At 43.5% G+C, this 27,024-nt stretch overlaps 1 protein-coding gene across 1 annotated transcript in view; it reads left to right on the top strand.

Moving 5' to 3' along the window:
* Positions 1-654: 654 nt before the first annotated feature.
* rmc1 (regulator of MON1-CCZ1) overlaps positions 655-27,024 on the top strand; it is a 28,283-nt gene continuing 1,913 nt past the window's right edge. The window contains exons 1-19 of the mRNA XM_042068183.1: positions 655-833; positions 1,405-1,481; positions 1,575-1,659; positions 1,888-1,944; positions 2,033-2,119; positions 2,851-2,991; positions 4,685-4,788; positions 5,143-5,232; positions 6,077-6,182; positions 6,984-7,092; positions 9,123-9,167; positions 9,421-9,474; positions 10,268-10,396; positions 11,495-11,601; positions 11,945-12,064; positions 12,233-12,310; positions 13,020-13,124; positions 13,863-13,931; positions 19,797-20,022. Coding sequence (XP_041924117.1) covers positions 735-833; positions 1,405-1,481; positions 1,575-1,659; positions 1,888-1,944; positions 2,033-2,119; positions 2,851-2,991; positions 4,685-4,788; positions 5,143-5,232; positions 6,077-6,182; positions 6,984-7,092; positions 9,123-9,167; positions 9,421-9,474; positions 10,268-10,396; positions 11,495-11,601; positions 11,945-12,064; positions 12,233-12,310; positions 13,020-13,124; positions 13,863-13,931; positions 19,797-20,022 — 1,888 coding nt within the window. The 5' untranslated portion in view covers positions 655-734. The remainder of the gene's footprint in view (positions 834-1,404; positions 1,482-1,574; positions 1,660-1,887; positions 1,945-2,032; positions 2,120-2,850; positions 2,992-4,684; positions 4,789-5,142; positions 5,233-6,076; positions 6,183-6,983; positions 7,093-9,122; positions 9,168-9,420; positions 9,475-10,267; positions 10,397-11,494; positions 11,602-11,944; positions 12,065-12,232; positions 12,311-13,019; positions 13,125-13,862; positions 13,932-19,796; positions 20,023-27,024) is intronic.

Here is a 27,024-nt window from a genome sequence, read left to right as displayed (position 1 = left end):
TGGGTTCTCCCAGGCTACATGGAGGATGTGCTGACGAAGAATCTGTTGTCACCATCATTACCACAGCCAATTCAGCCAAGTTCAAATTGAACTATTAAAAAAAATGAACTTGGTGGATGGTCTATCGCATAAATGCATTTCAAGAATGAAATGTGGTTAAAAGTAACGAGTACTTCATGCTCATATTTCAAATGTAGTGGAGTCAAAAGTACAGTATTTGTCTTTCAAATGTAGTGGTTATGAGTTTCCAAAAATATTAATACTCAAGTAAAGTACAGATACTCAAAAATCATACTTAAGTACAGTAATCAAGTAAATGTAGGCTACTTATAATGTCCACCCATGGTTGACAGTTAACTTTCTGGAACAACTAAAAGTCCCAGGCTATTGTAATGTTCATATTATATTATCATACTATGTGGACTGTTACTGTTTTAGACTTGATTTAGATTTAGTGTTATTTAGTATAATTTCTATTTTAGTATATTCTTTATCTTCTACCCTGCTGTTAGTGAATGTTGTGTGTGGTGTCTGTATGCTCTTGAGACCTTGAATTTCCCCTTGGAGATCAATAAAGTATCTATCTATCTATCTATCTATTTGTCGCTTTGGCAAACCATGACAGAGCGCTCTCCTTATCGGAGGCCACGCCCTCTGAGGCGGCTGTCACATGATCCTGGAGTAAGGGGAAAAACAGCAACTGAACTGGTACCAATGAATGCTTGAGATTAATCATGAATGAGGACTACTACCTGGAGCTTTGTGAAAACCCTGTGCAATTCGAACATGCTTCCAGTGTCAACAACGTGTTTTTCGACGAGGCAAATAAACAGGTAACGTTAGCTGTGCGCAAAACCTGCTGTACTCAAGTTAGCCATTTCCTGCTAGCTAGCTGGTGTGCTAACCTACACAGTGAGCTAACTTATCTGTCTACTTTTGTTAGCTAATTTTATCGTGACAGCCAGCCTCTTTCATTGATATATTTTCACCAAGTCACCGTATATCTCTGTCATATAGTAAAAGTAAAGAAAAGACGCAGCAATCCTATCATCACGTACACACTCACCGTTAACTCGATGACCGAAAGGGCCTGACCCTGTGCAACTAGGTAGCCACTTACTTAACCTGCAGACAACTTCGGAACTTGTCTTGATTAAAAGATGCATAGCCTGATACTGCCCCTCACTCAACACCGTTGACCATTGTCGAACCGTGCTGAAGCTCTAGCTAGGACGTGCATCATGAGAAAGTGTTATTGTGTTCCCTGATGTTCGCAACACAACGCTGACATGTCACTGTACTTAATCAACCTGTCGATAATGTTAAAGTGAACTGTAGAAATGTGATGGTGTCTATATCAGGTGTTTGTAAAGTGAACTGTAGAATTGTGATGGTCTCGATCAGGTGTTTGCGGTGCGATCTGGAGGAGCCACAGGTGTTGTGGTTAAAGGTCCAGATGACAAAAACTCGGTGGCATTCAGGTATGTCGACACATGACATTCAATTTGTGTTTTTTTTTTTTTTACCAACTAACACTAAAAACCCGTGAAGCTAAAGTTTGTTACAATCCACAGAATGGATGACAAAGGCGAGGTGAAGTGCATCAAATTCTCTCTCGGAAATAAGATCTTAGCTGTTCAGAGGACTCCAAAATCAGTGGTAAGTCTTTGGAAAGAAATTATAGTTATTTGCATAGACTGAATATTGTGTATTGCTTTGTGTAGATTATTGTAGTTTATGTTTTGCAGTATATTGCAGTTAACTTGTCCACTGCGTTGTGTTAATGGAACCATCCTCATGCTGGACATTGTGTTAATGAAATCGTAAATCACATTTAAAATTATATGAGGTCAAATGTATTCAATTATGTCTGTCTCTCCCTTCCAGGACTTTATCAACTTTATTCCTGATTTTCCACACATAGAATTCTCTCATGAGTGCAAGGTATTGTATCATTTCTGAATAACAAGTGCATAAGATTGACATAATGAGTGTGTGTAGTCACTGGAACAGCTTGTGTGTCTTCCTGCAGACTAAAAACGCAAGCGTGCTGGGCTTTTGTTGGACAAACTGGAATGAGATTGTGTTCATCACAGACCAAGGAATCGAGTTCTACCAGGTAACACCATAGGAACATCTGACATCTGACTAACACCATAGGAACATCTGACTGACCAAAGTGATAACATATGAGTGTAACATATAAGTGGTAATGCAATGCTGAAGGATCTTTAATTGTCATGCTGTATTGAAATAAGTGTGTATTATGAAAAGAATCTTTAAACACAGCATCACGAGGGGCGCCGTGGCGCGGCTAGTTACGCCGACCGTACCATTTTCAGGTCCATGGGCCCACAGGGACCTGGGTTTGAGTCCGGCGCTGGTCATTTCCTAATCCCACCCCATCTCTCTCCCCTGCTGTCATTTCCCAATCCCACCCCATCTCTCTCTCCCACTCCCTTCCTGTTGCTCTTTCCACTGTCCTGTCAGATTAAGTATATATACTCTTTTGATCCCGTGAGGGAAATTTGGTCTCTGCATTTATCCCAATCCGTGAATTAGTGAAACACACAGTGAGGTGAAGCACACACTAATCCCGGCGCAGTGAGCTGCCTGCAACAACAGCGGCGCTCGGGGAGCAGTGAGGGGTTAGGTGCCTTGCTCAAGGGCACTTCAGCCGTGCCTACTGGTCTGTGTTCAAACCGGCAACCCTCCGGTTACAAGTCCGAAGTGCTAACCAGTAGGCCACGGCTGCACAGATTAAAGGCGTGAAAGCCCCCAAAAATATCTAAAAAAATAAAGATAGACACAGTATCACATTCTGATCGATGGTATCAACTCTCTGTGCAGGTCTTGCCAGACAAGCGCACGCTAAAGCTGTTGAAGAGTCAGAGCATCAATGTGAACTGGTACATGTACTGCCCTGAAGCAGCGGTCCTTCTTCTGTCCACCACGGTCCAGGGAAACGTGCTGCAGCCCTTTGCCTTCAAAGTGAGTACCCTCTCTTACAAGCACCTTCAGACCTCATTCTGCTATGATACCTGTTCTGCTGTTTTATTGGCATGAACTGTGTTGTAGGTCTTATGAGATCACACTTCCCACCCTCAACAATTAGTGAAAAATAATTTTGGCACAACTGATCTTGATGTGTATGTGTATTAGGGGTGGAACGGTACACAGAAGTCACAAGTTCGGCACAATGGAGGGAAAAGCAAAACAAAAATGCAGAAAGCAATTTTTTTATTGTACATGTCTCAGGCTGTACCACCTAGTGTCATACAAACTCTCCCCTGAGCTATCAGCTAAAACAACAAGTACCCCACATCATCTCCAGACTCCATCTGTAACTTGTAAACAAAATAAGACAATCAGCTATAAAACTGAAAATAGGCCTACAGCATCTCTTATTTATGAAAGTGCAAATTACATAGAATAATGATTTTTAAAAATCCACTTAGGCGAGACCTTCAACATCCGTGTTTGGTTGGATATGGAGGGGTCTACAGTTTGCCTCAATATCTTTCAGTGTGTGTACAGTAATAAACTACCAACTGTGAAAATTTCACACTATTTTGCCTTTTTAAAAAAAAACGAAATTGGTCCTTTCGTTTCATAAACAGACTACAACTAGAAGTCACGTGACTTTATCCTTCAACGTTACTCACCGTAGCATGGTTTGTTTATTAGCCTGGTTAGCGTTGACACTTTCTTCATGCACTTAACACTGCCAGCACTTCATGTGAGACGTTACAAGTTACCCTAACATAAAGGTAATCATCATCACATGATTTACATCGCTTCCTGTCATTACAGAATCATTTTAAGCCGTAGGTTTTGGCGCTATTTGTGTGTGTTTCTAAAGGCTGGTAAAGTAAATCCCTGTAGGAAAAAGGTACATCTGGGTGATGGTGTCGGGTATATGTTAGCATGTTCGATGTATTTCCACTCACTGCTGAACTGCTGAACAACGCCGACACAGTTTCGTCTTATCCACCACTCTCTCGCCTGTACTACTGTAACTGAAGTTCTCAAACTTACAATCTGAAAGAGACCAGCGGGTCCTCTATCTCTGGTGGGTCGCCACCACTCACCATACTCGTCCTTAGTGCTGCTATCTCTGACTGACTGACTCAACCGTGCACCTGATAAAAAAAAAAAAATAACATAGGCGGCAATCAGAGCTAAGGCGGGGCTACAGATTAGCCTAGGTGTCGCTTAAGAACTGTCGTAACTCTCGTATTTAACAGTAATCTCGCACGTGAGATTTATTTATTTTTATACCGTGTATTCTCTGTGTAAATTCATGCACTGAACCATGACACCCGTACCGTTTCGGTTCAACACGAATACATGTACCGTTCCACCCCTAATGTGTATGCTCTGTCTGGGTTCACATCTAGCCACAGTAGCTCTGAGGGTCCTTCCACTTGATATAGAACCTGTTATGGTGCATCACTGTCTTCAGAGTGAACCTGTTATGGTGCATCACTGTCTGTGTTGTGTCTTCAGAGTGAACCTGTTATGGTGCATCACTGTCTGTGTTGTGTCTTCAGAGTGAACCTGTTATGGTGCCTCACTGTCTGTGTTGTGTCTTCAGAGTGAACCTGTTATGGTGCCTCACTGTCTGTGTTGTGTCTTTAGAGTGAACCTGTTATGGTGTGTCTCTTCTGTGTTGTCTCTTCAGAGTGGAACCATGGCCAAGATGTCCAAATTTGAAATAGAGTTGCCTGTGGTCCCCAAACCTGCCAAGCTCAGCCTCTCGGAGAGAGATATTGCGGTGTCCAGCATGTAAGGCCCCTGTGTGATGCTCTTTTCTCTAACTGTGGATCTGCGTGAGAGGGCCCTGTGTGATGCTCTTTTCTCTAACTGTGGATCTGCATGAGAGGGCCCTGTGTGATGCTCTTTTCTGTAACTGTGGATCTGCATGAGAGGGCCCTGTGTGGATCTGCATGAGAGGGCCCTGTGTGATGCTCTTACACAGTTACTCTTCTATCTCTACACAAACGGCTAGTGTCTGTCTGTTACAAGTCTGAAAATCAAATATTCCAAAACCAAAACATACCTGATGGCACCATACTTGTTTTTTTGTACCATTTATGGAGCTGCTTGTCCATGAAAAGTGAAAAGTTGACTCTGTTTCAGATATGGCGAGCTGTATGTGATGTACCTGAAGCATCACTCCAGAACCACCAACAGTCCTGGAGCTGAGGTGGTGCTTTATCACCTGCCCAGGTAAGAGCACTCTCTCTATAGTGCTTCATCACCTGCTCAGGTAAAAGCACATTCTCAATAGTGTTTTATCACCTGCTCAGGTAAGAGCACTCTCTCTATCCTCTATCCTATGTAAAAGGAGGGTGGAGGACGCTCCTATAATGAGGGTGGAGGACGCTCCTATAATGAGGGTGGAGGACGCTCCTATAATGAGGGTGGAGGACGCTCCTATAATGAGGGTGGAGGACGCTCATATGTAAAAGGAGGGTGGAGGACGCTCATATGTAAAAGTAGGGTGGAGGACTCTCCTATAATGAGGGTGGAGGACGCTCATATAATGAGGGTGGAGGACGCTCATATAATGAGGGTGGAGGACGCTCATATGTAAAAGGAGGGTGGAGGACGCTCATATAATGAGGGTGGAGGACGCTCATATAATGAGGGTGGAGGACGCTCATATGTAAAAGGAGGGTGGAGGACGCTCATATGTAAAAGGAGGGTGGAGGACGCTCCTATAATGAGGGTGGAGATAATGAGGGTGGAGGACGCTCATATAATGAGGATGGAGATAATGAGGGTGGAGGACGCTCATATGTAAAAGGAGGGTGGAGAACGCTCCTATAATGATGGTGGAGGACGCTCCTATAATGAGGGTGGAGGACGCTCCTATAATGATGGTGGAGGACGCCCCCATGTAAAAAGTGGAAAGTCCTTATTTCTCTCCATGCTCTGACCTGTTGAATGGAATATGTGTATTGTCCATGTTCTCCTCCATGTCTGTTCTCCATCATCTCACTGTTCTCCATGTCTGTGTTCTCCATCATCTCACTGTTCTCCATGTCTGTTCTCCATCACCTCTTTGTAGGGAAGGAGCCTGTAAGAAGACCCATGTGCTGAAGCTTAATACTACGGGCAAATTTGCACTGAATGTGGTGGATAATTTGGTGGTGGTTCATCATCAGAGTTCACAAGTGAGTAATGTGTGTGTGTGTGTGTGTGTGTGTGTGTGTGTGTGTGTGTGTGTGTGTGTGTGTGTGTGTGTGGCACTTGCCAGTCATTTGGTTCGTAGCTCGGAGTTTCTCATGTTTGGGAAATGTGTCTTCAGTCATTAGCTGCGCCATGTACGCAGGGTGGACAGACCCAGAATGTTCATGTAACAGACCAGGAATGTTCATGTAACAGACCCAGAATGTTCATGTAACAGACCAGGAATGTTCATGTAACAGACCCAGAATGTTCATGTAACAGACCAGGAATGTTTTTGTAAGCAGGGTGGACATTGGGCTTAACAGACCCGGAATGTTCTTCCTCATTCCATCAGTAATAAGAAGCTTGTGGCCACTGTGATTAAAGACCAGATTCAACTAGATTTCCGCAGGGGAAACTCCATGCTCCTTGCCTTGCCACGCTAGAAACGTATGCCTGCTGTGCAACCTCTCTGCACGCTCAACTCAATCAGCGCCTAGAGCAGAGTAGGTCCTACTGAGTAGTGAATCAGTGAGTAGTGTACTGAATCAGTGCCTAGAGCAGAGTAGGTCCTACTGAGTAGTGAATCAGTGAGTAGTGTACTGAATCAGTGCCTAGAGCAGAGTAGGTCCTACTGAGTAGTAAACTGAATCAGTGCCTAGAGCAGAGTAGGTCCTACTGAGTAGTAAACTGAATCAGTGCCTAGAGCAGAGTAGGTCCTACTGAGTAGTGAACTGAACCTTCTTAGATGACTAAGAGACTGGAGCTGTTTGGTTTTACTGAAGTCTGTGCTTTTTCTGCTCCAGACCTCCATTATATTTGACATCAAGTTACAAGAGCCAGACTGTGCTGTGAATGTCCATCAGCCTGTCCTCCCTGCCCGCTCCATCCACCCTTACAGGATCCCTCGGACAGGTGCGCACCCACCTTTATACACACACACACACACACACACACACACATTCAACATAGACAGTTCACTCGCCCAGTAAAGTTCTTTGGGTAGCCAAAGCAGTTGCTCATGTAGATCTCATTTACATTTGCATATTTAAATCACTTTAGCAGATCGTAAATGTGTCTTGAACATGTAATGCCCCGCTATGGTAGGATCTGAGGATCTAATGCCTCGCTATGGTAGGATCTGAGGATCTAATGCCCCGCTATGGTAGGATCTGAGGATCTAATGCCCCCCGCTATGATAGGATCTGATAGCGCGTTCCACCAACAGGGAGCAACATTCTAAGAATCTATGTGGTGATCTATCCAGTTTCAGTTCTCCATCATTGATGTTGTGACAGCCTGACGTTGTCATACTCAAATTCTCGTCAGAATATGAGCCTGATACTGCTCCATTGGGACGTAATTATGGGGCGGAAAGGCTAGGCAATCAAGGACATGGGTAGATGGAGGAGAAATCAAAGATAATAAATAAAAAGTTCTATGGAGATGTGCAAAAGTTGGAGAAAGTCAGATGTGTGTGTGTGTGTGTGTTTTGACGTGTGATGAAATAAGAAAATAAATAAAAGGTCTGTAGCATAGGGTGAGGGATGTAAAAGTGCTAAAAGTCTTGTAGGTGTGTGTGTGGGGGGGGGGGGGGGGGGGGGTCATGAGTGCTGAGGAGTGAATGTGTGCAAAGTCAGTATAGTGTGAGTTCAAAGTTCGGATGGCCTGGGGATAAAAACTTCTCCTGAGTCTCTCAGTTCTGGCTTTGTGACTACATAGGCGTCTTCTTGATTTCAGCGGTAGGAATAATCCATTGTTAGGATGAGAAGAGTCCTTCAGAATCTTTTGGGCTCTTAGGAGTACTCTTCTGGAATAGATATCTTGTAGAGCAGGGAGTTGAGTTCTTATAGTACGTTCAGCTGAGCGCACTACTCTCTGCAGAGTACTACAATCTCTAACTGTGGAGTTCCCATACCAGGTGATGATGCTACCAGTTAGAACACTCTCAACCGCTGACGTGTGGAAGGCCTTCATGATGGATGTAGAAACTTTAAATTTCCTTAGCTGACGAAGGAAGTAGAGTCGTTGTCTGGACTACAGGTAGTAGGGTAGGCTAGGCTATTAGGAAAAACTGATAGCCTATCCCCTCCGTTTTTAAAATAATACTGATATGCTACAAACATGTTAAACAGCTGGGAAAGGCTGTCGCAAATCCCTCTAACAGGTGGTCAATCAGAGAGGGAACAACATGTCAATGCAACACGCTGTTTTCCCTTGATGAAAGTGAAACCATGAGTTTTCCAACATCTCAACTTTGGCCAAAGTTTTCAGAAATAATAGTTTTCAGTGATACTACCTCATTGAAATAATATGCATTTTCGATATGGGGGGAAGCTATCTGTCTCCTTTTAGCCACAGCGTTTTTGTTGCAAACATAATCAACCTAAGTGTGCTCAGATGACGTGATAGACGACGCGCTGTTGCTCACCTGTCCATCATCGTAAAGCCCGATTTGATTGGTCCGCCAGATTTGGGGCGAGCATAGTTGCTCCACAACAGAGCAATGCCAGACCGAACTTCCCGACCTCAAATGTTTGGCTGGCACCCAGGCTAGTTGTGACATGTTTCAGTAAGGAATTTGCATGATAACGCACTCATAATACTTATATGATATGTAAAATAGCCACTTTAACGTGAGGTCTGTTTCACTAATAGAATTTATATGACATGTATGTATGTACATGTATGTATGTATGTATGTATTTATATGTTGTGGATGTACTTATATGTGTAAAATAGCCACTTTAATATGAGGTCTGTTTCACTAATAGAATTTATATGATGTATGTGTGTATGTGTGTATGTGTGTGTGTATGTGTGTATGTGTGTATGTATGTATGTATGTATGTATGTGTGTGTGTGTGTGTGTGTGTGTGTGTGTGTGTGTGTGTGTGTAAAACAGCCTCTTTAACGTGACGTCTGTTTCTGTTTCACTTTCCCAGGTCCTGCTGCAGCCCCTAGCCAAGCACCAGTGGCCTGTGAGCTGTGTATCTTTTCTGACTTGACACACGCACGCACGCACGCACGCACGCACGCACAGACACACAGACACTCAGACACTGGGTTTGTAACATTACTCTTTCCACCACTTTGAGCGGGGATGTTGGTTAATCATCAAAGAAAATGCTGCTGCATACAAAATAGATGTAGTGAGTGTGATGTATTTCTAATGGAGTGCTGTTTAGTTGTGAGGTGGCCATCTCATCCTGCTGTTAGCTTTCCTGAACTCTAAACCCAAAGACTCGTCCACCTGGAGTGTGTTTCAGCCCGACATCATCATCAGCGCCAGTGAAGGTGAGCAGGGTTTCATTTCCTGATTCGGATGTTTAAATGCTCCATTAGCTCCCATGTTAATGTATTGTAGGTGCTTTAGTTTGGTGCCGAGAGCGCTTATTACTCACTGTGTGTCTGCCAGGGGGATAGTATACTACTCAGGGGGATAATATACTACTCAGGGGGATAGTATACTACTCATGGGGATAGTATACTACTCATGGGGCAGCTGTGGCCTACTGGTTAGCGCTTCGGACTTGTAACCGGAGGGTTGCTGGTTCAAACCCCAACCAGTAGGCACGGCTGAAGTGCCCTTGAGCAAGGCACCTAACCCCTCACTGCTCCCTGGGTGCCGCTGTTGTAGCAGACATCTCAACAGTCAGCTTAGTGTGTGCTTCACCTCACTGTGTGTTCACTGTGTGCTGAGTGTGTTTCACTAATTCACAAATTAGGATAAATGCAGAGACCAAATTTCCCTCACAGGATCAAAAGAGTATATATACTATACTTATATACTCACCCATGAGCGCTTATTACTCACAGGGGATGCCAGGAACAGTACACTCACCCGTGTTGTTCATTCACATGCTGCTTTCATCTGAGAAACAATCTGAATGTGCTGAATGAGATATCCTCTAACTGTACTGAATGGAGTGTCCTGTGTGTGTCCTGTGTGTGTCATGTGTGTGCAGGTTATCTGTGGTACTGAATGGAGTGTCCTGTGTGTGTCCTGTCTGTGTCCTGTGTGTATCATGTGTGTGCAGGTTATCTGTGGTACTGAATGGAGTGTCCTGCGTGTGTCCTGTGTGTGCAGGTTATCTCTGGTACCTGAAGGTGAAGCTGCAGCCGACGCTGAACCTCCTGCAGGACAAGGGCAAGCTGATGGACTTCCTGTTGCGCAGACGCGACTGCAAGATGGTCATTCTGTCCGTGTGCTCCCAGAGTAAGACTCCTTAGTTGCTAACTCAGTCCCGCGGCATCTTCACAAACCCTCCGTATTCATTGGCTTTTAACTGAGGTTTATTCATTAGAACTGATTGTTAGACATAAACCTGCATTTCTATTTCTATAACTTTATCTATGTAAGTATAATGATGTATAAGGTCCTCATATTCTCATTATTTCCACAGACCTCTGAAGTTCACCTACAAAAAAGAACCTAAGCTGCCATCTTTGCCCATATAAGGAGATCCGGATGTTAATTGAAGCTACCTATGTAGTTCTGGGTTAGTTCTGGGTTAGCTCTGGGGTAGTTTGCCGTCTTAACATACTGATCACAGGAGCCACTCGAAGGCAGAGGTCAAAAGTGTGTTGAGCAAAACGTCTGCATTTCAGACTTCTTCCCTGCGAGAGTTTAACAGGTGCCTTTTGTAGGCGAACTTCAACAGCTTTTTTGTAGGCGAACTTCAGAGGCCTATAGTTTTGCAGTATGTTGATGTGCATGTTGATGTCTGTGTTGTGTTGATGTAGAGATACATTTGGCTGTGGTGCTACTTCTAAAGGCTGATTTACCGTAATATATGAAATGTGCCACCACCTGTGGCATACGGACTGATCTGGTCTCTTCCTGTCCTAGTGTTGGTGGGTGATGACTTCCTGTTGTAGTGTTGGTGGGTGATGAGAACTGGTCTCTTCCTGTTCTAGTGTTGGTGGGTGATTACTGATGAGATTTGGTCTCTTCCTGTTGTAGTGTTGGTGGGTGATGACTGATGAGATCTGGTCTCTTCCTGTTGTAGTGTTAGTGGATGATGACTTCCTGTTCTAGTGTTGGTGGGTGATTACTGATGAGATCTGGTCTCTTCCTGTTGTAGTGTTGGTGGGTGATGACTGATGAGATTTGGTCTCTTCCTGTTGTAGTGTTGGTGGGTGATTACTGATGAGATCTGGTCTCTTCCTCTTGTAGTGTTGGTGGGTGATTACTGATGAGATCTGGTCTCTTCCTCTTGTAGTGTTGGTGGGTGATGACTGATGAGATCTGGTCTCTTCCTCTTGTAGTGTTGGTGGGTGATGACTGATGAGATCTGGTCTCTTCCTCTTGTAGTGTTGGTGGGTGATGAGAAGGGCAGTCTTCCTGTGGTGGCCATTGTGTTTGACAAACTCAACCAGGTCTACAAAGAATACCTAGAGGCAGAGCAGTCCTACACTGCGGTAAGTAGTGTAATCTAGTGTGTGTGTGTGTGTGTGTGTGTGTGTGTGTGCACAGTCTTACACTGTGTGTGCAGTCGTACATTGTGGTAAGTAGTGCATTCATCATTATTGATTGCATTTTTACAATATGCATGCATGTGTTGTATTTTTGTGTGCATTAATGTGCTAACTAATTTGAAAATTCACTGCATAGTTTTAGATTGTATAGTGTTCTTCAGCTACATGTGACTACAACACCTCTTATTACCGCACAGCAGATGGTGTAGTGTGTGTGTGTGTGTGTGTGTGTGTGTGTGTGTGTACGTGTGTGACTTGTTTAAAAACTCCTCTCACTACCTCACAGGCGATGGAGTCAGGTCCCAGCAGATCCAATTCGTCCTATAAGCGACCGATGAGGACGCAGGCCGTCATCGACCAGTCGGACATGTACACTCATGTCCTCTCGGCCTTCACGGAGCGCAAGGTCACTTACCTGGAAGTTCTCTTTAATTTCTTCCATTTCCTGTAACTCATTCAGCTGAATATTTGTGTTCTGTGGAATTTACAGGAACCTGACCAGTTTTAATCAGATTTAGAATTTCTATATTATCTAAAGCAAATTAAAAAATGTTTTCTGTTTCCTGTTTAACAGGGTGTCTCCCATAAGTTTATCATTGCTGTTCTGATGGAGTACATCCGGTCCCTTAACCAGTATCAGATCACTGTGCAGGTACGTCACCCAGAGTCACTAGAATTCCTTTGATCATGGTGCACAATGGCTAATGGCGCGGTAACAAAAGCACCTCTGTCATAATGTACCAACATATTCAGTATTCAGTCCCCATTATTTGTTTAATATTCTTTCAACAATATCGCCACTTAAGAAACAAGAGCTGCTCAGTGCAACCCGGGTTAGCCAGTTACCTGGCTTGGTTACTCTTAAAGTGACCCGGGTTAGCCAGCACTAACGCACCTCTGATTGACAGCGTTAACGCTCTGGGGTGCGATTCCCAAAACCATAGTTGCTAACTTAGTTGGCAACTTTGTTGGTTGCAATGCAATTTCCCATTGCCAACCAACTAAGTTGCTAACGGGTTAGCAACTATGGTTTTGGGAAACGCACCTCTGATTGACAGTGCTAACGCTCTGATTGACAGTGCTAACGCTCTGATTGACAGCGCTAACGCTCTGAACGCTCTGATTGACAGCGCTAACGCTCTGAACGCTCTGATTGACAGCGCTAACGCTCTGATTGACAGCGCTAACACAGCTCTGATTGACAGCGCTAACGCAGCTCTGATTAACAGCGCTAACGCTCTGATTGACAGCGCATTGACAGCGCTAACGCTCTGATTGACAGCGCTAACGCAGCTCTGATTGACAGCGCTAACACAGCTCTGATTGACAGCGCTAACGCAGCTCTTGTTGTTGTTCTGCAGCACTATCTGTATGAGCTGGTGATCAAGACGCTGGTGCATCACAACCTCTTCTACATGCTCCACCAGTTCCTGCAGTACCACGTGCTCAGCGACTCCAAACCTCTGGTAAGTCCAGGAGCCAGACGACCTCTCCACTGCCCCCACCTGTGGCTCTGCTCTGCTCTGCTCTGCTCTGAGTCTGTGTAGAATGTTCAGCAGTTAAAAATGCTATCCTCAAGGCACCTAGCGTTAGGTAAAAGTACCAAGAGACCTGTGGACAACATTACGGCTTCCTGTTGATGCTTTGATGTTTGTTACACATTTGTTTAGAGTATGGGTCACCTATACATATTTTACACCTTTACACCTATACAGACTTTACCCCTAATATGCCTATACATACTTTACATCTATACACCTAAACAGACTTTACACCTCTATACCTATACACCAATGCAGACTTTACACCTCTACTGACTTTACGGGCAAAAATTCATAGGTGTGCAAATAACATACGGTTAATACACATTCTAAAATACGTATAAACCTGTCTACTGCGAAGGACTAAATTAAATACGTATAAACCTGTCTACTGCGAAGGAAGTCATTTGTCAAGAGCGTCCACTGTACTGCACTGCACTGTATCTCAGCATAGTGTGTGATGCAGGAGAGTGTGTGATGCAGGAGAGTGTGTGATGCAGGAGAGTGTGTGATGCAGGAGAGTGTGTGATGCAGGAGAGTGTGTGATGCAGGAGAGTGTGTGATGCAGGAGAGTGTGTGTCATTGCGTAATGGACTGTGTGTAAGAGTGGCCTTTAATGACCCGTACTGACCGTCTGAGTCCATATTTGATTGTCCACCACAGGCCTGCCTGCTGCTGTCCCTGGAGACCACCTACCCCCCGGCACACCAGCTCTCTCTGGACATGCTCAAGGTACGGCTCCCACGCACTTCTGTGTCCGCTACCCAGCATGCCACTCGGCCCACATCACTCGCTGCCGCCTGCCGTGTCCTTTCTTATGAATTCACCCTCGTAAATTACAGTGGGCATCGCTTTCAAATGACCACTTAATTCGCGCATTACGCGGCGTGAAGCTGCGTGAAGCTTTAGTACCACTTTCAGCCACTGTGCGTCGCTCTACCACTGTACATCGCTCTGCCTGCGGTCCCTTCTGAAAAAGCAGGATCAGGATATAATTGTTGCCGAGAGTAATCCCAGCCTATGAATTCAATAACAAAATAAATCATGCATAATTAAACATTACCTCGATTTAGGCTGCTTGGGTATGACTTAAGGCTTGACTACACGGTGGTAACGAAAATCGAAATCGAAATTTGCTGTCTACATTATTGTCAGTGTTGGGGTTAACGCAACTACGCAAATCAAAACAGTGGTGTGATAATTGAGCCAGTAGAGAAATAACTGTTCAGAATTAATCTGTAGGCTTCTGCAGAAAACAATGTTGTTGCCGATTTAATACTATCTGGCGACGTTTTTAACAGACTACGCAATAGAGGCTTAGACAACTATGACCCACGTTTTGGTTTCGTAAATTAATTTGCCCTACTTCTTGACTGCAATGTAGTCAATTGACTGCTTGACATGTCATTTTTATTTTTCTGTACAATAAACAAATACATCTGCTTTATGCCGCAGAATTACATTCATATTTGGAACTTTCATAGTCCAATGCATCGTTCCACTACGTTAGTGTTTCCCAAAACCATAGTAGCAACGAACGTTCGCAACCACTATCGTAAAGTTGTGTAGTTACAACTACACCTCTCGACCTGTGGTAGAATGCTAGAAGCATAGTTCCAGGGATCTTCATGTCAAAGACGTCACTGACGCCAGTTATTTGTTTGCAAATTAATAATTATAAATATATTTAGGTTTCTAATTGATATTTACACTTCTAACCACCATACATCCATATTTTAAAATGCCCAAGGCAGAAAATACATAAATTAAAAGTCAATTTGCAGCCATGTGCACGTAAGTAAAAGTCACACACTTGCAGATAATAATAAGGTGGTGCGCACTTTTTGACGAGTCAGCTGAGAATATGTAGCCTTTGATTTTCATGGAGGGGGGGGGGGGGGTCCTTGTTAGTTTACGCAAACCAAGCCAAGAAGGCTGATTCTGATTTTGATAATATGATCTGCACAAAAGATAAACTTAGGTAAACAACGATGTCAATATTGTTGTCAACGTCTTAACCCAGATTCGAACTCTTGGACAGGGGACTGGTAACTGCTGTGCAACGGCGGCTGTCATCTGCCGGCCTTAACGCAATGCGCCACAGAAGTATGTGCAGGTGCCCGTTCACGTGCTACTAAACGTCATTAACCACCTTAGTCCAGACTACTGAAGTTTGGAAACTATCATAGTCCAAACTTACAGTACTATGTAAGTACGACAGTTTTGGGAAACAGTCGTAACTTACAAGTTGGTTAGTTGAACGATGCATCCTGTTAGTAAAAAGCTAACCTCCGTAGTTGTACGGGAAACGCCCCCCAGATCAGCTTGTAGGCCATTAGCAATCTGTTTATTTTATTTTATGAAGCCTACACAGTATATCACATGCCACATTCTCACTTTCAATAGACAGATGCAATAGCCATTGGTCAAGTATTGAGTATAAAGCAATTAAGATAGTATGAAGTACTTTTTGTATAGGGTACTATCGTAAAAATTCGTTAAAACAAATAGCATTTTGCAACTTGACAAAACACTGGATTAAATATCGTAGGCACAGGAGAAAACTTGTACATCCATTGGCCCGTGGGGAGATCACATGCCAGTTGCCTCTCCCTTCAGTATGACTTGTTCGGCTGTGAGCTTGTTTCGCCAAAAAAAACAAAAAACTATTGCAGATATCAATGCGTCTTTGTTCATGGGTTTGGCCTCACAGCAGAGGCTTAGACAACTATGACCCACGTTTTGGTTTCATAATTTGCACTACTTATTGACTGCAATGTAGTCAATTGACTGCTTGACAGGTTATTTTTATTTTTCTGTACAATACACAAATACATCTGCTTTATGCCGCAGAATTATGCACTTGGATAGCCTATAGAACGGGCACATTTTGGAGAGAACGCACGCAAGAATCTGTAGGCTATTTGTGGCTGGTTACCAGCAAACAATGTTTAATGCATTAACTCAAGACGTCAAACATTTTCTAAACAATACAAACAGAAAGGATGCAGCAGGCAGCAAATGTAGAAGAGTCATTTCCAGTGGAAGAACAAAATGCTGAATGAAGCCCAAATTTATGAAGGCATATCTGGCAAGTTGTTATTTTTTGAAGACGTAAATGGTTGGGCTATAGGCCTAGTTTGCAAGAAGGAGACATTAAGCGTGAGCATGCCACACTATCCACAGCTGTGGTAGCGGGGGTAGGAGGATTACTGTTAGCGCAGGATTTATATAAAATTCTTCAACAGAAGGCCTGCCTCAATTGCAGGCTTGTGGTTTGCGCAGCCTACAGTAAGTAGGTCTAGTGAGTTAGGAGTCCTCTAGACTTCTTTTCAGCTATCTCAGAGGTGGAAAGTTGCGTTCGTTGGGGGCAGGGCCGGGTTAACAATTCATAGACCCTTGGGAACAAATGTCTGATGGCCCCCCCTGCCCCCCAGCCAACGTGAATCGGGCGGGCAGTTAATAGGCCTATCGTGAAGATTTGTATTGCCATTTAAGGCACGAGCGCATCTGTGAGGCCAAGCCTCACCAAGTAGCCCGTTTGTTTACAACTAACATTACATTTAATTAAACTGCTTATAGGCTATGCCTAAATAGTTTCAACATTTTGAATATCAGTGTCAGGTGAATTAGGAAATGCCTTATGGCTGAAAGCTGCTTGGGATCCCCCCTGTCAAGCAATAACCATACAAAAAGTTAAAAACAGATGACATGATGCGCATCACTGACATAATGCGCAAATAATATAGCCTAGATATTCCAATATATTCGAATGCATGTGTTTATTTTAGAGGGGATATTCGAACGTCATTTTTGAGCAATTTTGACAGCCCTAGTCCACTGTAGGCTACGCCAATCGTCTATTAACACCTTCCACTAAGTGAGTGGGGGTCGCTATAATGCGTGTGAAATAGCACCATTGAGTAGCCTATGCGAAATAGCCTTAAAATCGTTCCGGTGTTGTGTGCCTTCTGGTTTCTCCACCTACTGGTTTCCTTGCGCGTGCATGCGCTGCAGCAGTTGTCAGACATTCACAAACAAGTTGTTTTAGGCGGTTTGAAGTCGCTTTTCATACGCCATGAGCGCTCGGCTACATTACAGCCACTCGGACAAAAGACATGTAAAAAATATATGTTTTGAAAACGCATTAAACTGGATTCGATCCCGCAAAAGCAACACACGCGTGACTCTCTCCATCTTGATTCCCTACTCTTTGAGCCAACTAATATGTCAATATCAATTAACTATTGTAGGCTACCATTAATTAATAATGTAGGCAACACCCAGGTAACATGTTGTCCAGGCTATCTGAAACAAGGGGTTGCCTCTCATCTACAACAACTGGTTACGTTGGGCTGCTACAGTCGTCAGTGCACTGTGCACAGTAGGCCTATGCTACTCTTTGTGGTTGATCAACTAAAAATAAAAGATGTATTTGGTGATGACGTTATTGTAGGCCTAGTAGACCTAAATTCTGAGAAATTAAATGGTACGAGAAACGATCTACATAGCGCACCAGACCGCGATGTCTTCAAGGGTTGAATGAAGGGAGATGGCAAAAATTAGTGTATTTTTCAAGTCAATAAACATTGTTAATTTTCGAATGTCTTTGTCAGGGAACATCTGACTTTTAAAAACCATAGGCCTGGTAGTCGCTCAGACAAGGAGTTATAAGATAAAGGCAATACCATTTGTCACCTAATGCAGTTCAGTGAATTAGCAAGATACCATCAGAAGGCAACAATCATAAAGCACAGTGCGCGCACGCTCTCTCCCCTGCGCATAAAGCTGTCTGTCTGTTATAGACGTTCTATGAGGTACCAGTGTTTAGCTGTGTCACAAAACAATAAGCTTTGTCAGACTACTTTTAAAATGATATTCAGGGCTATATACATTTTAAACATTCGGGGCTGAAGACCCGACAAAGCCTTGCGTTAATTCTTCAGGTGGGAAGTGTCAGGAATTTTCATACGAGAGACGCTCTCATTGGTGGTTAGTATATGAAGTAGGGAATTGACAGCAACATACCCAATCACATTATGAGAGATGCTGGATTTAACATAAACTGCGATGTTTGATTTTAAATGAATGTAAATTTAGCCGGGACTGTAAGCTGTCACACGTGGGTGCTCGATGTTTTCAGTGGGTGACCGAGAGACGGAGCATCCACGGTATCGGCGCCTATGACAAGCGTATCTCGCGGTTGCATCCATTACAAACAAACATGCAATGTGAACGTCTGGGATTGGGAAGAGCACTAAATGCTCTACTGAATAAGCACGAAGTCAAACCTTTAAATGAAAAACACTCTTTAATAATCAAAAAAATAAACCGCTAATGAAGTAAACTTGTGACCATCAAAAATCGTTCTGTAAATCGTTCAAATATCACCTGTAACTCCGTGATAACAGGACGTAACAGGAAGGCATTTGGCTGAGCAACTGAGGTTAATATGCTCTATATTTTGTCCAAATGATGTCTGTCTATCATCGTTGCACTCGGAGAAAACCAGAATGTTTAATTTGTCCTGCGTTTCTTCTACGGCTGCAAACGGGATTCACTCGCAGTTAACCAAATATTTCTTTATTAGGGCAGGGCAGGCATATTTCTGGCTATTAAATTATTTCTAAACCAGTCTGCTAAAGTTTGTAGTGAAGTCTGTGTAGGGTTTTCCAGGCTCCATTTCTTTTTACGAGACACCCTGCTCACTTGAGCCATCTACCGGTTGTTTGGGTTGTTGCAGCGTCACACTGGGAAAATACAAATTAAAGTCGCGTGATACCGCGTGATCCCACGCGCGGACCGCGAGTAAAGCTGGCCAAGTCGAAGCACTGCCCACTGTATGACTGTTTAAGTATCTTCCTTATTTCCTGGGTACGAGGGGAAGTGGGCGGTCTGATGCTGTGGTGGTTTATGAGCTGATGGAAAAATATGAAGAAAGAATGTGGATGGGTGTGCGGTGTGCTAGGCATGGTGTTGTGGACCAGTTGCTCGTGCATAGCAACCATAACGATGTAATAGTGTGAACGTGAACAGATCTGTTGTTGGAAAAGTGCCATAAAACCACAAAGCTTATTGGGGCAGCCATGGGTTGCCGGTTCGAACCCCGACCAGTAGGCACGGCTGAAGTGCCCTTGAGCAAGGCACCTAACCCCTCACTGCTCCCCGAGCGCTGCTGTTGTTGCAGGGAGCTCACTGCGCCGGGATTAGTGTGTGCTTCACCTCACTGTGTGTTCACTGTGTGCTAAGTGTGTTTCACTAATTCACGGATTGGGATAAATGCAGAGACCAAATTTCCCTCACGGGATCAAAAGAGTATATATACTTATACTTATATAGGGATCAAAAGAGTATATACTGTATACTTATACTACTTGCCCTATTTCTGCCCTGTGCCAACCATCCCAAGGGTCACCCATATTATACCAGGAAGTGAAACTATCCTTTCTTTATCTGATTTCTCTGGGAACTACAATGAATTACTTGAAATTGAAAAGAAGCCATCTCCCATGGAACAGCTGTTATCATAACTCCTTCATTCTGTCTGTGTGTGTGTGTGTGTGTGTGTTTGTGTTTGTGTGTGTGTCTGGTCAACAGAGGCTCTCCACTGCTAATGATGAGATTGTGGAGGTTCTCCTGTCTAAGCAGCAGGTCCTCGGCGCCCTGCGGTTTGTCCGCAGTGTTGGTGGCCATGACAACGTGTCGGCGCGAAAGTTTCTGGACGCCGCGCAGCAGACAAGCGACCCCATGCTCTTCTACACCATCTTCCGCTTCTTCGAACAGAGGAACCTTCGTCTCCGTGGAAACCCAGGCTTCAATCCAGGTTTGTCTGACATCGGTCCCTTCGGTTTCACATTGCAGGTTTGGGTGATGCTGTGCCAGCTTATGAACACTAGAGGGTGCACTGGTTCTGTTTTCTATAGCATAGCCAGTACCAGGAGACTGCAGATGTCATATGACATGACATATGTCTTGGAGAGAAGAATGGAGATTGATGATCGTCCTTTACACAATGGCTGATGTATAGGATTGTTGTTTGAGGGAAAAGTACTACTGCTCTATTAAAATTATAGTTTTGTTTTGGTGTGCTTGCTTTGCTGTTGACCTGTTGAGGACTAACTGATTCTATGTAATGCCTTCTCTAAGTTGGGAGAAATCAAACCGATTCTAGGTAATGCCTTGTCTAAGTGTGTGTGTGTGTGTGCCTTGTCTAAGAGAAATCAAGTCAAGGTGTATTACCGTTTCATAGTGACATGTCAAAGTCATGAGATTCATTATTACATTAATACACAGGATTAGATGTTAAAATCCCTTGTGCCAAAATCCAAGGTAAAAACACATTCAGAAGCCCCTGCTCAAGTTTAACTTTAAAAAGCACACTACCCACAAATCCGCCAACAAATGGTCACAAACACAAGACAAATGGCCCATCCAACAGCAGTATATAGTATGCAGCATGTCATTGGGGTTATCAAGTGGGCACCCTCATTCACCGATGTTTCGTTAAGTTAGGCCCACGACACCTCATGAAGGCTTAACAGTGAAACCAGCGTCCTGAAGACACTCCCCTCCATGCTGCCACCATATTACCACATTGAAATATCCAATACCCAAAATACTCTTAACCAGCCCAGGCATGGTCAAGGTTGGCCAGGTTGGTACGTCCCATTGATGTGGACTGAACCTTAGCCATAAAAACCCTGGCCAACCAACCATCAACCTAGGCACAGCCCATCACAAACACAAAACAAATTAGCCAGTTAGCAAGGCAGCCGTGGCCTACTGGTTAGCACTTCGAACCTGTGGGTTGCCGGTTCGAACCCCGACCAGTAGGCACGGCTGAGGTGCCCTTGAGCAAGGCACCTAACCCCTCACTGCTCCCTGAGCGCCGCTATTGATGCAGGCAGCTCACTGCGCCGGGATTAGTGTGTGCTTCACATCACTGTGTGTACACTGTGTGCTGTGTGTGTTTCACTAATTCACGGATTGGGATAAATGCCAAAAAGAGACCAAATTTCCCTCACCGGATCAAAGAATGTTTATACTTATACTTATACTTTGCTTAGCCAGTTAGCTTAGGCCCCATCACAAACACAAAACAAATTAGCCAGTTAGCTAACGCCCCATGCTGCCACCATATTACCACAACAAGCATCCAAATACCCTTAAGCAACCTAGGCATGGTCTAAGTTGGCTAGGTTGGTCCGTCCCGTTGATGCGGACTTAACCATAACCATAAAAAACCTTAGCCAAGTACCATCAACCTAGGCACAGTCCATCACAAACACAAAACAAATGAGCCAGTTAGCTTACCTTAACTTGCGCCCCAGGAAGGGTAACTTCTCCGTACCCACAACCATTCACTTGCCCGTTCTGCTGCTAAAGACGTTACTAACCACCTGCCTTAGACTTCGACCACAAATGCCCAATTCAGACAGCAAGCCAATAGCAGATCTGGCCACAAACCCACGTGCACCGATTTCAATAGGCCTTAATCGTGCACTCCAACCTCGCTTGGCTGCCTCCTCTGCTATTTCAGTGTATTTAGCTCTCTTCAGCTCATTGGCCTCTTCCACTCTGTCTTCCCAAGAAACAGTGAGTTCAATGAAGTAAACTATCTTCTCTGAATCCGACCATAGAATTACGTCGGGTTGTAGCTTAGTACTCACTATATGTGGAGGTACTGCCATCTGCTGGCCAAGATCAACCTTCATTTCCCAGCCCGCCCCATTTTTCAACTGGCCGATTTTACACCTGGGGCCTCATTTATAAAGCATTCTTATGCACAAATTTGATCTTAGACCGTGCGTACGCTCAAATCCATGCCAACGCTCAGATTTATAAAAGCCGTCTTTGACGTGGAAAAGTGCTTATCTCCACGTCAGGTTTTAAACTTGACGTACAACCATTTCCTTGTGGTAATGCCGGGGTACTGCAAGTAATCTGAGGTCTAAGTGCGATCAAAATTCCAAGACCAACGATCTCATGTCTTTCTTTGCCATATGCATGATCAATATCAGAAGATTTTTCAAGACGTTTTTGGACGCAGCTTAATGTTTCATGGTTTAGCACAGCGGTTCCCAAACTTTTTTCCCCGCGGACCAACTTCTACATCCTGACTCGGCTCGCGTACCCCCACCATCCAACACTTAAAAAAGTAACACATTCTATTGACGCATTCCAGGCATCGTTGTTTAATTAGCCGCCCTACATGATAACATAATCAAAATGTACAACTGGTCTATGAGCTCTCACGTTACAGTGACGTTACGTTACAGTGTGGAGAACCACATTAGAATGGTTAGAGAGCATCTCACTGCAGACCACGCACTGTGGCTTTGGGCAGTCTGTCTCTCAATCCACGTGAAGCCTAGGGCTATATGCCTCATCATACTTTTGTTTTCTTCGTGCAGTCTTTCTGTCTCGTTCTTTCTTTTATCCCCCTGCGCTCCATCTCCACTTTCATTAGTCTGCCCCCCATCCCATCCCATCGTTACCTGTGTCCTGCTCTGTTTCTCTCGCTTCTCCTCTTCGATCGCTTTAATTAGGCCTTTTGGACAGTGTCCCTGTTTTTAGCCACTTTTCCATGTTTACGCAGCGTTCTACCTAGCCTATACTTCAACGAAACTAACGCGCCAGATATTCTGGCTGCCCGCAGGAAATCACGTGTATTTTGTGTAGCTTATTTTTTTAATGAAAACATAGCCTATTATAGAGTTTACAAATGATTTCCTTTAATTTCACGTTTCCATATCATTATAACCCGATTCGAAATTGTGTATTATTTATTCATTAATTAGATTATTAATTAATTAATTATTTTGAACTCCTTTCCAACGTTGCCCTTTTCATCTCCCGTACGCGTACCACAGTTTGGGAATCTGCTTCAGCATAAAACTGCTCATGAGAACTACAGCCCACTTAAGAAAGTGAAAAAACGTATAGCTTACTTATTTCATAGATAGAATGATTGAAACATTCTTGAAGGTGATCTAGTATATTTAGTGTTCTCACCAATGTAATATTGACCACAACATGTCCAATTGCCCTCGTTTAGGAGAGGAAAAGTACATTTGTGCCAGGGATGTAGTGGTAAAATAAGAGGTGGGTGAACTATGAATTTTGCAATCTCGGTGAGGTGGACTGCGCCATGCGGTATCGGATTTTTAAAAAAGGCATTCAGAACATGTTTGATAATGGTGGAGGTTATTGTATAGTATTGGGAATATAGGATGGTATTGGATAATACAGTTTTGAATGTTAAAAGTGAATAAACTCTTTTAAGAGGTGGATAAACTCTAATAAGAGGTGGGTAGGCCTAAACTCTATTTCTGAAATTTCAGAGGTGGATAAACTGCGTTTACTCGCGTTTAGCCTCCACTACATCCTAATTTGCGCTCATACCTATTCCCAGCTTCGTAACAGAAAGGTAATATTTGAATGTAAGCTATACAATGTAGGCTATAGATATTTTATATAATATATATATAGCCTACACAACCAAGGGACGGAAGTTATCTTCTGAAAGCCGGGCATCTTCATATTTAGTGTTGCGTCGGAGTTGCGTAAAGAGGTGCAGAGCGCGCACCTGTTTGCTTTTTTTGACTGGCAGTGCCCAAAATCAGATGACAGTACGTGAGTTGAATAATGTAGGCTAAAATATAAAGGTAGGCCTAAAGCAAACAATAAAGGACAATGTTTAAGCCATTGGACATTATTGAAAGAAAACGATAGCAAAGATATGCAGAATGAATGAAAAATGACCGGAGAACTAGGTTACTTTTTCAGCTAAAACATAGCCGATCCTAAAAGAAACGTTAAGCCTACATGACCTATCACGGTTAATTTAGTCCTCTGTTTTGTAGGCTAAATCAGCATATTACCCTGGGTCATATTGGAAACGTAGCCTACAGTAGCCTACTCTACCATAACGTACAGGATTATGCTGTAGGCCTAGAGGTCTTTCCTTCATAAGGTAGGCCTACCCAATTTTTTTCTACAAAGTAGGCCTAAACATACTAAATGTTGATTATTTACATTACTGCAAGCAAAAGGAATGAAAGCGAGCCGAGGACAATGGACATGGATGCATACGATCTCTTTCCAGAAAGCTTTGCTGGAAAAAACATAATTAGTTAATTAGTTAAGCTATTCGAGCTATTCAAGGCGGAGACCTAAAACCATCCGGCTGCGCACAAGTTGACGTTCATTTGTGATTTATAATGGGCACATCTGGAAGGGTGACGTACGCACGTTTTTTTGTGCGTACGTTCGTTTTCTCTGAATCACACGTACGATCATTTCAGAAATTATCTAAGATCAATTGAAGGATGGTTTCTACGCAACACTTTTATAAATGAGGCCCCTGGCCTTCGTGGAACAAGGTTTATCCCCCTGACATACAAAGTTAATTTGCCTTACCCCTTTACTAGCTGCTAATGAATTGACTTCTCTCCTTTTATCCTCTATTGCCGCTGCCACACATTTCAATACCTGGTTATGACGCCACGTATACCGCCCCTGGGTGAGACTTACCTTGCACCCTGATAGGATATGGTGGAGACTGCCCACACACGAGCAAAGTATGCATTTATCATCCTCACCAAACCATTGACTTAAATTCTTGGGAGATGGGAGCACATCATTTGTAGCACCTAACATAAATCTGATCCTACCAGCTTCCATGCCCCATAGATCTTTCCATTTAATCCGTCTTTTTTCCACCCCTTCCCAGTTCACCCACTGCCCTTGTTTTGCCTGCGACACTGCCTTAGTACATCTTACTAACCCTAACCCTTAAGCAGCGTGGGACTCCGAGCCATTTTCTGACAAAGGAGTTGATCATTTTTTCCAACCTCTTTACCTTTGACAGAGGAACTTCATAAACTGTCAATGGCAACATTAGCCGAGGCAATAAACCAAACTGCAAACACCACAGCTTGAGCTTACCTGGCAGCCCTGACTTGTCAATTTTTTACCTTGGCATACCTTGCCTAGTGACCTGTCTCAAGTCTTCAACCTGTGATTTATCACTAAGGCTTGCATCATACCACCTTCCCAGACTCTTCACTGGTTTCTCCAGAACTGTGGGAATCACCTCCTTATTTATAGCAAACTTCTTATCTGTTACCTTCCCTTTAACAATTGAGAGACTCCTAGACTTACTTGGCTTCACCTTCATTCTGGCCCATTGCAGATTACTATTTAAATTATCCAGCAACCTGTTGGTGCATGGAACTGTTGACGTCAAGGTTGTCATGTCATCCATGAAAGCCCTAATCAGGGGAGGCGTGGCCCTCCCTGCAACTTCTCCCCACCCATTACCCATTGTAAAAGCAAGTGGGGAGATGGTACATCCCGCCATGATTCCTATCTCGAGTTGTTGCCACCCTGTGGTGTAATCAGCTCTAGTAAAACATAATTGAATATCCAGAAAGTATGCTTTTTACTAGGCTTTTAATGCTACCTGGGATTCTGAAATAATCAAAGGCCTCCCACAACAGACTATGCGGCACAGACCGAAAAGCATTAGCCAAATCCAAGAACACAATGTGCAGGTCTCTCTTCTCACGCTTTGCTAATTGAATTTGGTGCCAAATCATGCTGGTATGCTCAAAGCACCCGGAGAAGCCAGGAATTCCAGCTTTTTGCACCGTGGTATCAATTAGTTTATTCCTTTCAAGGTAATTTGTCAGTCTCCGTGCCACCACACTGAAGAAAACCTTACCTTCAACATTCAGTAGACTAATTGGCCTAAATTGATTAATCTCCACTGCGTCCTTTTCTTTGGGAATAAATATTCCCCCAGCCCTCCGCCAAGCCTTGGGAATACTCTGCTTTTTCCAAACTATCTTCATTAATTGCCATAAAAATCTTAAAACATCTGGTGCATTAGGTCCCGGGGCTGAAGAGGCCCTTGCACGTTTTATTACTTCTTGCACCTCTTTCCACCTCGTCGCATTGGCTACTTAATTCACCAATAGGTGGGATATCAGCAGGAAGTATCATCTCTCTGAACCTCTCCCCATCTTTGTGCACTCCCTCTAAATACTCCTCAAGCTTCTGCTTAGGTTCCAAAAGACTACCACTCTTCTGCATTACGAATAAAGACTTAACAAACTTAAATGGGTCTTTATAGAATGCTAGTCGAGCTCGTGATTTCTTCTTCCTATTTTTCCTTATATTTTCCTTATATTATATTATATTATGCACTTCTTAAGAAGTAGCTATCAATGCGGGGACCCTGTGTTCCCTCTACCAAGCACTTAACCTTCTGCCAACCACACACGCACATCTTAAGCTTTTTGTCAGTTTTCTCTGAACTAGTGGCTTCCACAGACATTTTTTTCTTTACTCGTAATCAAATTCGTTCCAGGGTCAGTAACAGGGGCGTGCAGAGACCTTTGAAGGGGCAGGGGCTCAAATTTAAAAAAAGGGCACATGGAACAAAATTTTCAGAAAACGTGTTAACTTTATTTAAAACTTCATTTTGATTACAACCCAATAGAGAATACATAGGCTACATGCAAATTATATCAAAATAAAACACTGCCTTTTGCTGCCTCCCGCAGCTCCTTCTCCCTCTGCTTTTGCTTCCTGTCTTTAGTGGGCATCTTTGCACTGCAGAATATAATATCATGTTTTATAGAACATAATGCATACGAAAACTAGAAAAGATACACACAATTTGAATGGTGTAAACTGGAACTTAAGTTTTACATTCCCTAGCCTATAAAGCTTTAATCATCTGAACCTGAGCTGGACATTTTTTTTTTTTTTTTGCATTTAAATTCTAGCATTATGCTATTTCAATGATTATGGTGGG

Source organism: Alosa sapidissima, chromosome 17, assembly GCF_018492685.1.
Source record: "Alosa sapidissima isolate fAloSap1 chromosome 17, fAloSap1.pri, whole genome shotgun sequence".
NCBI lineage: Eukaryota > Metazoa > Chordata > Actinopteri > Clupeiformes > Clupeidae > Alosa > Alosa sapidissima.
Note: the sequence above shows the minus strand (reverse complement) of the source record. Positions and strands in the feature narration are given on the sequence as shown.